This window comes from Pomacea canaliculata, linkage group LG13 (assembly GCF_003073045.1).
Source record: "Pomacea canaliculata isolate SZHN2017 linkage group LG13, ASM307304v1, whole genome shotgun sequence".
NCBI classification, from domain to species: domain Eukaryota; kingdom Metazoa; phylum Mollusca; class Gastropoda; order Architaenioglossa; family Ampullariidae; genus Pomacea; species Pomacea canaliculata.
The window spans coordinates 18487219-18500821 of record NC_037602.1 but is presented as its reverse complement, the minus strand read 5'-3'; the positions used below and the strand labels follow the sequence as shown (position 1 = coordinate 18500821).

Here is a 13603-nt window from a genome sequence, read left to right as displayed (position 1 = left end):
CTTTCTCTTGTGTGTGAGAGAAGAGAGGTTTATCCCTGTAATTTTTGTAAACATGTAGAACCTGCTTCTTAAGTGGAGAGATGTTCTACACATAGTTTTTAACTTTACTTGAAGGATTACAAAAGAAAATGATCTTTATAGGATTTTTTAAAAAAATTCAAGGTGGCTGCTACACTATTACAGACCCTTAGATAAGTGTGTTTGCAGACAATGTTGAGAAACAGCATTTAAAACACCACTTTGAATACAATCTATAAAATGCTTACTTAGCTGAACAATTAACAAATTTGGGTTGTAGCAATCTTTCTTTGCTTAACATGTTTCTTATGAGACTATTGTATAAAGATCAGCAGCCAGAATTTCCTTTAAATTTTGTGTTATCTGTTTCGCTATACTTGTTCCCATGTCAATGAAAGAAAGCTATAATATGGCTAACCCATTACTTAGCGAACCAGAACTTGTATTACTGGACTGCTGGCAGACGATTTTTTTCCTTTTAACTACTAAAGCAAGGCAGTTGTGTATCAAGCTTTCGGTTTATTCACATTTCAGATTAACTACTGAAACGAGGCAGGTTTATACAAAGCTTCCGGTTTAGTCACATTCATTGTTTAGGCTCGTCAATACTGACAGAGGAGAACTTTGCAAGGGGCTAAGCCTTGGTCTTGGCAGACAGACAGCAACGCACCTATACACATGAATCTTTGAGGAATCCATGTTAGATAATATAATAAAAAGTTATATCTCCTTGCCTAATGGGCAAGAGGTTTGACACTTCTCTTGGCATTTTTGGACCTACTGTGGTATCCATCTATGGATTGTTTAGATCTGTGCTTTGTGTTTATTATTCATTCATTGACTGATACCAGTCCAGCCATACTAGTCCTTGTAGTATAGCTCCTGCTTAACAGATGTGAAATGTACATTCTGCTTGCATATAATTTTTTTTTTTTTTGTAAACCCACCCCATTCTACACTGATTTTTCATAGTCCCAAAGTCTTTAATATATATATGCATATATGCAATGAAATATCAATGTACCTACTACAGCATGCTCCTTAAAATATTGCTAATATCCTACCTATTTGGCTCTGAAGTATAAGTATGTCCAGCTGTTCAGCAAATGAATGCTTCTATTAATTAAAGATTATTAAAATAGTGAATTAAATTTTTACAGTTTGTAACAAGAACAGCTTGTTTAGCAGTTGCTAGCTTTTCAATTATGATTTATTTGAATGCTCCATTTTTGCCCCCTTTATTCTTTATAGAATGTTCACCTAGTTGTTTAAACAGATAGTCTTTGGTCTCTTTATCTTCCATTTCTGACTGTCCCTTTCAATGTCAGGCACTTGATGTTTATCTTGAACTTCAAAACTGTTTCAGCAGTATTACCAACAATGTTTTTGCCATTAATGCTTATACTTCAGATAAAGTACGATTTTTATGTTAAGAAATGAAATCCATTCATCTTTGTTGAGGGCTCTTGAAATTTGTTAAGTATTTCCGGAAAGGATGGGGTTTAAAATGTTTTCTCAAGGTTTCATATGTCTGTGTATGCCTTAGAAGCACTAGCATGGATTTCCAAACTATAGATCCAAAAACTTCAAAAAGATTGCTTGCTAGAGGAAAAATAGTAGAACTTTGGTCTTGGTTTTTTTATTATTATTATTATAGGCATGTGCCTATGATGATTTATACTTGTTAATAAGATAGGTGGTCAGGAAAACTTCACAGTTCCCAAATCCTAAAAGTGAATGAAAGTGATGGTACTGAACATTATAAATCAGTGGTTCTCAAAGTGTGGTTTACGGATCATTTGTGGGCCATACACATGAGTCAGGTAGTCCATGGCTGACAGTCATCATATCAGCAAAGTGACGCTTAAATCGCTAGATACGCCAATTAGTCCAGCATTGATTTCACATGAGTTTTAATTTTTATTGATGTCCAACTGCTTGCTTATCAACAAAGTCTTTATGTCACAATGCGAGCATTGTCACTCTTTAATAACATCATCTGTTACCCCTTATTAACACAGTGCACTTCCTTATTTTTAATGTTTATGCCTCCTTTGCAAAGTATATAATTTTATGTAGACTTATTACTTTACTACTGTCACAAAAGTACATTTAGTAATGAAACAATTTAAATCTGAAATTCATGATACAGAGTGATTTTAGGCCTTGGTGGTCTACCATATTTTTTACTTTAGTAAAGTAGTCCACGGTCTGAAATACTTTGAGAACCACTGTTACAAGTGAGTGCAGAAGAGATAAAAATGGGACACGACTATGGTCAGATACAGAAGATCATTAATCACTCAAACCAAAGCTGCATCAGTGCTACAGGACTTGCAATACACTGCTAAGGCTTATTAGCATCCACACGATATATGAACTGCTGTGCTGCGGGACAATACATCAATTTTGGAAAGAAGAGAGAAGTTAGATTGAGATTAATAATAATAATCATATGCATACTTATGTAACACAGCATCATGACCAAGATAGGTCACACCCTCTGCACTCATCAGTGATGATAAATGAACATTAGGTAGCAGACAGTGAACATAAGATACGTGTAGGCACACTGAACAACATAAAGAAGAAGTACACGAGTAGAACATAATGCAACGGATAAAGGTACTATAAACAGTGTAGAGATGGAGTAGTTACATAATGGTTCACATGACAGACAACAGTACAAAAAGAGTTAAGAATAGTTATTTAGGGATTGTACTTAGTGGACAAATATGTTTTCAGAGAGCGTTTGAATGTAGCCTTGGAGTCAGAGTGGCAAATGTGATGTGGGAGAGGATTCCACTGTTTAGCAGCACAGAGGGAGGACGTCCGTTGTCTGTATGTGACTGTCTTTGTGGGAGGGAGGATAGAATGTGGAAGTCTGATGAGAAGTGAAGGTTTCGAGCAGGAATGTGGACAGCCAAGATTTCAGTAAAGTAGTGTGTCTGTGTGGAAGCCTTCAAAAAATCCATAGCCTAGGATTGGGAGCTTGTAGTCTATTCTAGCTTTAACTGGTAGCCAATAAAGTGAGCGAAGAAGAGGTGTGACATGTTCAGATTTATGAGTCTGGAAAATGAGATGAGCAACTGAGTTCTGGACTTTCTGAACGAGGTACTGTGGACAGCCAGCAAGAAGGCAGATGCAATAGTCTACTTTAGACAGAACAAATGAGCAGATTGAATTTTGTTGGTTGAGATGGACAGAGCATTATGGCAAATGGAGCCCATCTTCCGGAGTTCATAATACACAACATAGGAGATGTTAGAAATAAGGGACATGTCAGTAGACATTATGTAACCTAAAGTTAGCTAAAGCTCAAGGTACAAAAGGAACATCAGCTTTGCCTACCCGAACAATGACAGGCAGTACAGAACAAACTGACTCTCCTCTGTGAAAAAATAAGATTGGTAAGATTAGAGAGATTGTCAAATTTCAGAATTCAGGTTGTTCTTTAAGGGGTCTTAACTAACGTACAGAGTTCTAGACAAAAGAAAAGTATTTACAACATCTGTAATTGTCAGCAGAATAGGCTCAAGCAAAAAGAGGTCATGAAATTTCTGTGGGTTTTGTAGCACACATGAAAGCAAGTATTAGGACTATTATAGCCTCATGCTAAGCCATAGGAAAGTTTCCTGAGCTCTATATATGATTGAAAATCACTAGTAATGTCCTCAATGCTGAGTCTGGGAGTTTAGTTACGATTTGGTATGAAATACTGTCTGGTCCTGGGGCCGAGTGAGAGCACTTTGAAAGTGCTTGTTTAAGCTCAGACATCGAGAAATCAGTGTTTTGGCTTCCAAGTTATTGGACTGGAAGTTGCATTGTGTTGATTCTTTGCAAGCTTTCACATGTTGAAAAGCCGCAAAATATTGTGATGAAGATGTACAGTCATTTCAAAAGTAGTTCCTAGCTAATTCGCAATTTCTTGAAGATCTGTAAGTAATTCCTACCGCTCTATTGCTACTCTTTCCTTTAAGTTTTTTTATGGTTGACCAAACCAACCAGGAAGGAACACGGCTTGTCAGCGAGGAAACGAAACATTCCCATGAGATCCTTCTTTGATGTTTACAGATGTGGCGCACCTGTGCCCAGAGGCATTTGCAATTAAGAATATTTTCAGGGGTGGGAGATCAAAAAGCTATTCTCTGTGCTTTTTGTTGTAATGAGAAATTCTGAATGAACTAAAGGGCTACTTCGCCAGCATGTGAGTCATTTGCAGAGGCCTTTCAGAATATCTGAAAACCTTTACAGGAGAAAATATCTGTGGCTTGTAAAAAGGTGTCCACCCCCAGCACTAGGAGCCAGGCCATTGGGGGCTTAATCTTTACAAAGTATGGTTAGAATTTATGAAGGTTTTAATAGCAATGTACTAATAACTCATGACAAATTCAAGCTTTGACAAAACAAATATACAATAAATGGAATTAACTATCTGATGATTGGTAATTGCACAAACAATGATGGTACTAAAAATAGGTTTAGTAGTTGGCAGGCTGATTTGCAATCAATGCATGGGACTGCTGCTGACTTGCCGTGACCACCACATGATGCTGCGGCTGCTGATGAGTCAGGACTTTCTCTTCTACAGTAACATGATGTGCACTTGATACAGCAGGTACCACCCTATGTGTCTGCAAGATTTCATGTGTTTCTGCAACTGCATGTGATTCAGAAACCTGGTGGTAAGTGGTAGATCCAGTCCAGTCTCGGATTACCTGGATGACCATGGGGTCTGACATTCCTTCGGCCTGCATGACGACATGCTGCAACTGCCCTTCAGTCATCGTCACTTCCTGTGTTTTTCTTGTGCCACCTGGCTGTCCAGCATAACCTGCCCAGGTGCTGTGTGCACAGTAATGTAGGTAGGACTCATCACAGTGGAGGAACCTAAGTCATGCTGATCTTGTGTAGGGTCTGTTTTTATCTCCATCACACGTATGGTGCCATCATCCACAATTCCTTCAGTGCCATCACCACCATCATTACTTGGCAGTCTCAAATGAATCAGAGTATTCTTTTTTGGACGACCTCGCTTGTGAAGCGTGCCAAATTCATGTGAACGGATGTGCCTGTAGAGATGCCCACGATTACTGAAAGATGATCCACACATGCTGCACAAGAACGGCTTGTCCCCAGAATGTGTCCTCTCATGATCCTTAACCATGTATCGCATTGGAAATGTCTTGTCACAAACACTACACTTGTAAGGCCTAAGACCTGTGTGCTTTATTCTATGCTTTTTCAGTGCCTCTTCTGTGAGGTAGGTACGTCCACATTCCTCACATTGAAATTGAATGCCATCAGCCTCTGCTCTGTGGTGTTTCATGTGAAGTTTGAAGCTCTCCCGGGCTTTGTTTGAGTAAGTTTTCCCACAAACAGGACAGGTAAATGGTGTGGTACAGCTCTTTGCTGCCTCGTGCTTCAGATACCCTTGCCGACTGTAGAACTTGCGTCCACACTGATGGCACTCATACACATTATCAGGGTTCTCGTGAACCTAAAAAAAAATTGTTTTCAAGGGCTGTATCACTTTTAATTGCTATTATGAGACAGAACTGTAAGTATTAACAATATAAAGCTATGATAAGAACAGCTATCAAGGTAACTCTAAAATAAAAATAAGAATTAAACTGATTAGGCCCTGTGAGAAAAAAAAAAGATTTTGTTTTGGCATCAGCAACAAAAATCCTAAGAACACCTTTTTTAAAGTTTTGCAATTTTTGGGGTTCAGACTTATAAAAAAAATCTGAGACAACAGCAACTAACATTCACCTTGTATTTGTGCAGCCTGAGGAATGACTCAGTTCGGAAATGTGTCTTGCAGATTTCACACTCAAACTCTCCTTTGACTCCATCTTCAAAATCATCTCGCTTGAAGCAAGTTCCCTGGCGCTTGTGCTTCATGTAGCCACCTCGAGTTGCATATCTGCGGTTGCAGTCACGACAGTGGTAATTGCCATTTTCTGCTTGGTCACGGTGACCTTCCATATGTCTGTCCAGCTGATCATGGGAACTAAAAATGCACCAAAAAAATTTTGTAAGCGTTTGTGTTGTGTGGAAAGTGTCTTTTACTACAGCAGGCACAGTATAAAAATGCTATTTTTGAAAAATATCATCAACTCATGAAATTCTAAAAAATGAAATGACGATACCTGAAGGCTATTGATTAAGTAGTAGGATATTAACAATCTTAAAAATTACATTCAATTGCTGGGCTTATTTATTTTTGTGTTAGGGTGGTAGGGATACCAAGATGGCATCTAATGACAATTAATATAAGCCATACTTGAAGCATTCTTTCAGTGACACTATACCTTTTGTGTACTTTGTTAAATCAGGACAAAAAAATGCATGAGAATAATAAATCAGAAGAATTAATAAAACAAAATACAATCACCTGAAAATTTTGGTGCACATTTTGCAGTAAAAGGTAGCTTCACAATTCCTCCTCTTGATGTGTTTCAAATAAGTAGCCACAGAAGAAAAGTGCTTTTTGCAGTTCTCACATGAATGAGCAGTTGCCTTTCTTATTTTATCTTGTTTTTGTGTTCTTTCCATTTCACTACTCCAGTCCTCATCATCATCATCATTTCCCTCTTCTTCACCACCACCACCACCTTCTTCATCAACATAATCATCTTTTGTTTCTTTTCTTTCTTTGACTTCAGCTCCAGATGGTTCATTTGGTAGTTCTTTATTCTCCACCTCAGTTTCTTTGGGTTCTGGTTTACATTCTACAAGGCGAGGTCTCTTGGGAGGTCTTCCCCTTCCTCGCTTTATAGGAAGCTGTACATTGCTGGCAGGTGCCTGATCATGCAGTATTGATGGTGCCGGAGCCACTCTGCCAGCAGCTGCAGCAGCTTGTTTGCGTGTTGTAATGATGGATTGCCTCATAAGCTTCACTGATGTCTCTTTCTTGATAAATGAAGATGCTGCTTCAATGCTCCTTGTAAGAGCGGAATCAGATTCAGCAACTGAATTTGCCTCATTTCTATTTTCTAAGACTATGTGATTTTTTTCTGCCTGTCCTGCTCTGTCATGTTCCAGACAGTCTTCTTTATCTGGTGTTGAACTCTTAGAGTCACAATTCATCTCTCCTTCTGATAAGACCAGGTCATTGTCTTTATTAACAGCAGAAACCTTTGCTTTTATCAGTCTTGGTCTCCTAACGGGTCTTTTAGTCATGGGTTTTTCCTCATTTTGACCTGTCAATGGCTTCAGTACCTGAGCACATCCTTCGGATAATGTGTTATTATTATTATTTGACTTGTACTTCTCACTATCAATGGTCTCTGAACTCTCCACACGATCCACTTGCAATACCACAGGCTCGTCTTCCTCCTGATGAGAATTTAAAAAGTGTGGGTCAATGGCAGCATCAAAATGCAGTTGTCATTTCTAATTCTTCATAGTCCTGATATTTTGATGGTAAGGCTAATGTTAATGAATACAGGAAACTTGTTTTCATGCCACAGGTGGTATTTTCTCCAAGAAATTAAGAACATTCTTGCCTCAGAGGAAGAAACCAAATGTTAATAATGAAAGTGAGGATCAGGTGTGCTAAGAAATCATGTACATGCTTTAACGCTGAAAATCTGAGGAAAACAACTTAAGCAGCTAAAGTCTAATACTCTTAGGCAGAATTTGTATTATAATGAATATGCCTATGTTTCTTAGCACAATGAAGAAAACAAAAACTTTGAAAAGTTCATCTTAAACAGCTAGAGCTGATTTTCAAGGGTGATTAGAAGGATTGAAACATACTGTCATGCAGGATGTTTGCAGTACTTCTCCTGTGCTGACATTAACTAATTTCACTGTGGTCTTGCGACACACGATCATCTTGACATAGGACTCCACTATGGAGTGCTTCGCAACACTTCCTTCAGTCTGTTCTTCTCCACTGGTGCTGGCATTTACATTTACATTCTCAACAACCTTGTCGCTAGCCACTGAAGCTGCAGAAGTAAATGTTTTGATAGAAAAAAATTGTTTAATGACAATGTAATATGAACTGGTTATGTTTTTGACCAAACATTACTGCTAAATTTTGAAAAAATTAATAACTTAATTAATAATAATTTTCTTGGAAAATAACTCTCCTCTCCACTTTAAAAAAGCACACAGTTGTAAATAATTTTTCTGCTCTAACAGTTTACTGTCCCATTTTTTTTTTAAAAAGGCTAAAGTAGTCCTGATCAATGAGATTATTCATAATTTTTGGCAGAGTGAAACAATTATAATGTGCTGAAAAAAAGAGAAAGAAAAATTCAAACCTTGACTAGAAGAGGTGACCATAATTACAGATGTTTCAGAAGAACAAGGTACATTGGCCATGACTACTTGGAGTGTTTGTAGATCTTTATCATTATTATTGATTTGTAATCTATTTTCATTTCCTTCTGAAAGGTCACTCCTGATACCTTGGTCAGCATTCATCTGAAAAACATTTCACTAAACCATTTAAGAGTTGTGTTCCGCAAGAAAGCCCCTGCAGGTAGGAAAATCATTATCGACATCAGTCAAATATTGCTCTAAATGTTGTATTATTTGTCACTAATCTCTCCATTGTTTCCTTTTTTTCAAAGACTAACCTGGTTGCATCATTATTTTCAAATGACTGGGTCTATTTTAAAACAAAATAATAACTCCCCAAATAACATGGCAATTTTAGTATGACACAATTTTTTGAACATTAAAATTTTCACCTGCATTTTGGAAGTAAGGATAAAACTCATTAGCTATGTCTCAAGACTAGATGGACCTGTATGGTCATGCTTCATTAACATATGCTCAAAGCTCCGTTTGGCTGTAGCCTTTAATGATGACATAATGTTAATATAGAATCTTAAGCTCACCAAAAAGTGTAACTGAAAAATGCCCTTTATCCCCTGATATCAGGAAAAATAAAGTAAATAAGAGCAGGAAGTTTGGGCTCATTCCCTAGACATGATGAACCACCTACATTTCCCTCCTACTTAACCCAGTTTGCTGTGGGACTGTGTTACTAATATTCAGGCCCATCCAGTTTATTTGTCCCCAGAATGAAACAATAATTTCTGGAAAACACATTTTCATGACAAATTAACAGCAGCACTTTGTTTATCTATGCTTTCAGCAGCTTTGAGGACAATGTCATGTTATACTTAAGCAAACTCACAAAGCTCAGAGACTAGAAAACGTCCTAAAATGTGATGTTTTTAAATCAAAGATCTTATGTTTTTATGTTATCCTTTTTATATGATTGAGATTATGAACCATTTAATGCTAGTAAGTTTTGAAATGATTTCTAAAGAGTAAGTACATTAAAAGTGTTTTGGATGAACATGCTTTTGGTGCAGTGAGACATACCTGATAATTATTCTACTACAAGCATTATCCTCATATATATTTCCCCCTTCAATGTGGATAAGAGGATGCAGGTAACATAAGGAACCATTCTCCATTCTTTACAAATTACAAAAGTGGGTTTTTCCCAACTCTCTCAGGGTTATTACAGACAAAACAGACCAAGTATCTTGCCATGTCTAGTGAAACGCAGCTTAAACTACACATTATAGCCTTTCTGAAAGAAAAAGATTTCTGTTGTCTTTTTTTTTTCCTGTCCAATTTTAAAGCATACTTTATTTGTGTTATTTTAAGGTTGGTTCAGCAACCAAATACTGTACTCCCTTTGAACCAAGGGAAACAACTAAATGCTATGCGTAACTATATAGCAACAAGGCAGAACTTATTATTTTCAAAGTGGAATTTCCACCTGTAGCTTTTCTGAGTGCGTGCTTAACTGGTGTTTTAAAGACCAATGCGTTCATATTTTAAAAATAAAAATAAAAGCAAATATCTACTCTGAATTTTCAATTGTGACAACTGTGTTGACTAACAACAAATTAATATTAACATAAAATGCAAACAAAAAACCCCCAGTAATTTGAAAACACTTTCAGAGGATTAAATAAAACTTAAATGAATTTTGAAATAGAATTTTACTCTCAAAGTGTATTACCTATTTCAATACATAGCAACAAGATCATTAAAAGTATGCTCTATTTTGCAAATGTTAGGGCCTCATTAGTTATAACCTCTGAAACTGTCTAAACTCCAGCAGCTGCTAGAAAAAATCAGAAAAATCCTTACACAATTAGTTATTTATATCATATAAATATACATATTTTTATACTTCACTATTCTATAATTATTTCTTCTCTTGCTCAACAAATAGCATGCTGTAACTCAAACAGTACTGTATAACCTATATTAGTTCACAACAATGCCTTGGTACATGAGCAGTAGTTTATAATTGTCATAATCTTCATTCAGTGGGATGTGTTCTGTTTGAAATAAAGCCTGCTAATTCAATTTCATTTTTGTGAATTTTAATAAGATCAAGCGCTATTTTATTCATTTTGACAAAGGTTTGTGTTTGGATGATAAGTTCACGAGTTGTAATTGCCACCAAAATTTGAAAATAAGGAGTTTCGAGGGTAAGATGTTCCGGCGGGAAACCCAATGTCATGCTTTCATCTAAAAAGTCGATCAATGTCCCGCTTGTATTTAAAAATCTGATTATCATACACTGATTCACCCCCGTGCCTTTGATTTTGGTTTTTGCCTATCGCAGTTTGATTAATAATTTCAAATTTGTCTCCTAGTTTACTGTCTGATCACTCAATTTAAGAGCCGACTTATAATATTTATAACCCATCTTATGACACCTCTACGAGTGTCCACAGGTATGCAGTGGAGCCAATTTCCTTCCCTGAACCAATTATTCTTTACACGATCACGAAAGAAAAAGCTGGATAGTCTTTAATGTCAGTAATTTAGGTAATCGTATTGGAAAAGACAGTAGACTACAATAAGTGGTCCGATGATTGCCATGCTTATCAATGTTTAATAATCATTGGTATGCAAATTGTGTTTAAAAAATCACTTTTGTCTTAAAGCAAAGCCAACATGATTTCTCAAAATCACCTTAATCGTTCCACTCCACTTTCTGCTCCCGACAAAAGCTGTATTTTTTTTCCTTCGAATTCTCTATGTACTAGAGAGTTCGTAGGCAGGGGAAGTAAATTTAAAATTAAGCTCCCGTCTCTAATGTAGGCATTTGTACTTAATTTATAGTAAGTAGCAATCATTGCATTTACGAATTGATTCCTCGTGGGTTTAAATTAATGAAAATAAATTAATGTTCATCTTTGTTCTTGCATTTTAATTATAAATTTTGACAATGGACTGTCTATGCACAACTTTCTTGATGGCCACAAGAACTGGTTACACAGATATAAACACACTAATCTTCCCTAACATAAACTGGTTGGAAAATGGCGTCACATTTCCACTATACATTCTGTTGACACGCTGTTGATGGCTTAGAGTAGTCACACGCGGTTGTTATAGGCATTTAAAAGTCGGACTGGACGGGCGGATCATATGAGTCTTCGGTTATAGGGAAGAAAAAAAAAATCTTTCCCGCGAATATTTTAGTTGGCACTTTTTTTCACTGTGTTTTGTTTCCTTTTTTTCATTGTAAGAGTAAAATAATTGTCAGATCTCAATTTGATAACTAAGAGTGTTGCATGGAGACAGGGAAGTGTAATCATTTTAACCGTAACTTTCGTAAGCTGAATTTATTAACAGCGCTGTTACAGGTTAATTGTTGTGAATAGACGCGTGGTCGAAGTGCTGGCCGCGTATCGACCGATACCCGTGTTGAGTATCCTTCCCCCCACTAACGAGAACGGGTCGTTGACGTGGGAAGATGCTCAGCTTGGGGGTTGGGGACAAACTCCCCAGCAAACAGGGGACGGCTGCCTCGATCCCTGGTTCCTACGCCACTGTGATTACCTGACTCCACAGAGGCAACCTTTTTGACACTGAGAGCTACTTAATTCAAGGGCACTGAGTAATACGACACGAGAAACTATATGCTTGTTTGATACAAACTTACATAGTAGCATACACGATAGTATAGACAGGTCAGGTATGAACATGCACTGCGCGTGACACATACATGGTCCATGCGGGCGACAATATATATACACGTGCCCGCGGGCCGCGGGTACCGGCAGGGTTGACTGCCCCTGCCCTCTAACATCTCACTCCCTAACGAACTGAAAAGATGGGAAGACCTTTTATGGGTCTCTTGTATGAGACCGTTGATATGCGATGTGGATTGTAGAGTGCGCCAAGTACGTGAAATATATAGCGAGTGATTGCTGAGAAATAAAGATTCTAGTATCAACCTGCTTATAACGATTAAAAAAATATATTCTAGTTATATTTTTAGGGAGACGGATCAAAATAGTCTAGATGATCCCACCAGACAAAGACACATCAGAGACAAATTATGTGTAGCAGTGAACACAATAATCCACTGAAATAAGTCGTACGTGCTGTGTGCGCACTCGATCTCCGTCAAATAACTTCTCGATTGCAGGGCGTGTGCTTCATAAATTATAAAACCTCAGTGAATACTGCGACTTTCACATAATGCCTTCATGAGACAATTAAACAGCGAAATCTCCTTCGCGTTCTTTGCCACATATAGCTGAACTGCTGAAGTGGCGGAGAGACGAAAGCGTTCATGCATGAAACAGTTAAGTCGGGTGCAGGCCTGACGATAGGGGGGGACGGGGGTCTGGTGTACCCGGGCCCGCGGCTGTCAAGGGGGCCCGGCCTTGGTCAGTGGATTTTTTTTCTTCTTCTCCTTTTCTTTTTCTTTTAAAGAAAGCAATACACATGCAGAAGTTGAGTTTGAGTGTAGCTATTGAGATTCGAATTGTAAACATACATTATATACTGGGGGGGCCCGAGCCCTGGTCGGGTGATGTGTAGAGCGGAGAGTGTTATATTTGTGTAATGCCCGACACTGTTCCTTGTTCGACTGTATATACAGCTGCAGATAGCCACCTTTCCTACACCTGCAATAGGCTGTTGGAAATGAACATTGTACTGTCTTTAGGTTCTAGCCGTTTATCTAATCTGTCGAGGTTTTGACATCGCTGTTGACGTAATATTCCTCACTATGGGGATTTTTTTTTCTGTTGAGCGGGGTACTACAGTTTTCCTCATTTACGAATTACGATAACCTCTCACGTGTAAACAATTCTATGTTCATGTATAGTGATGTATAAATCCTTGCACTTGTCCTATATTACGTTATTGAATGAAATGTAGATACTGACAATCGAATTATAAACATATATTATTATATACTGTACAACTAATTTCCCATTACAATTACAAGGGGCCCGGAGAGTTCTCTGACCCAGGGCCCGTGCTGGCTCTCGGCGGGACTCGTCATGCCACCAGTTATCGCAATCGAATCGATCTGATAAGAAAGGTAGACCCTGCGGATACTTTTAAACGCATAAAAACAGAGCTGCGTAAGATCACGTTCGTACAGACAAGTCACGTACGAAACACCGTGTACAGTGCGTTGGGTTGATTTTTCTTTTTTCTTTTTTTTTTTAACTTACTGACAACCTATTAATAATCGTTGCGATTATTTAAGGCGTTTGTTTTCATTATGCAGGAATAACTCACCAAGTGGACATCTATAAATCAAGTTTTTAACCCCAAA

General features: G+C 37.7%; 1 protein-coding gene across 3 annotated transcripts; it reads right to left on the bottom strand.

The window, feature by feature from the left end:
* Positions 1–522: 522 nt before the first annotated feature.
* On the bottom strand, positions 523–10727 carry LOC112554122 (zinc finger protein 324B-like). 3 transcript variants are annotated; one of them, XM_025221730.1, is made up of 7 exons: positions 9373–10727; positions 8730–8837; positions 8298–8460; positions 7786–7979; positions 6419–7362; positions 5794–6034; positions 523–5518 (listed from the first exon to the last, which is right to left on the bottom strand). In XM_025221730.1, the coding sequence occupies exons 2-7, from the start codon at positions 8757–8759 to the stop codon at positions 4808–4810; spliced, it is 2283 nt and encodes a 760-aa protein (XP_025077515.1). In that variant the 5' UTR covers positions 8760–8837; positions 9373–10727; the 3' UTR covers positions 523–4807. The 3 variants fall into 3 exon arrangements, with proteins under 3 accessions (XP_025077515.1, XP_025077516.1, XP_025077517.1); XM_025221731.1 differs by lacking the exon at positions 8730–8837; XM_025221732.1 differs by lacking the exons at positions 8730–8837; positions 9373–10727 and adding an exon at positions 8880–9347.
* Positions 10728–13603: the final 2876 nt, after the last annotated feature.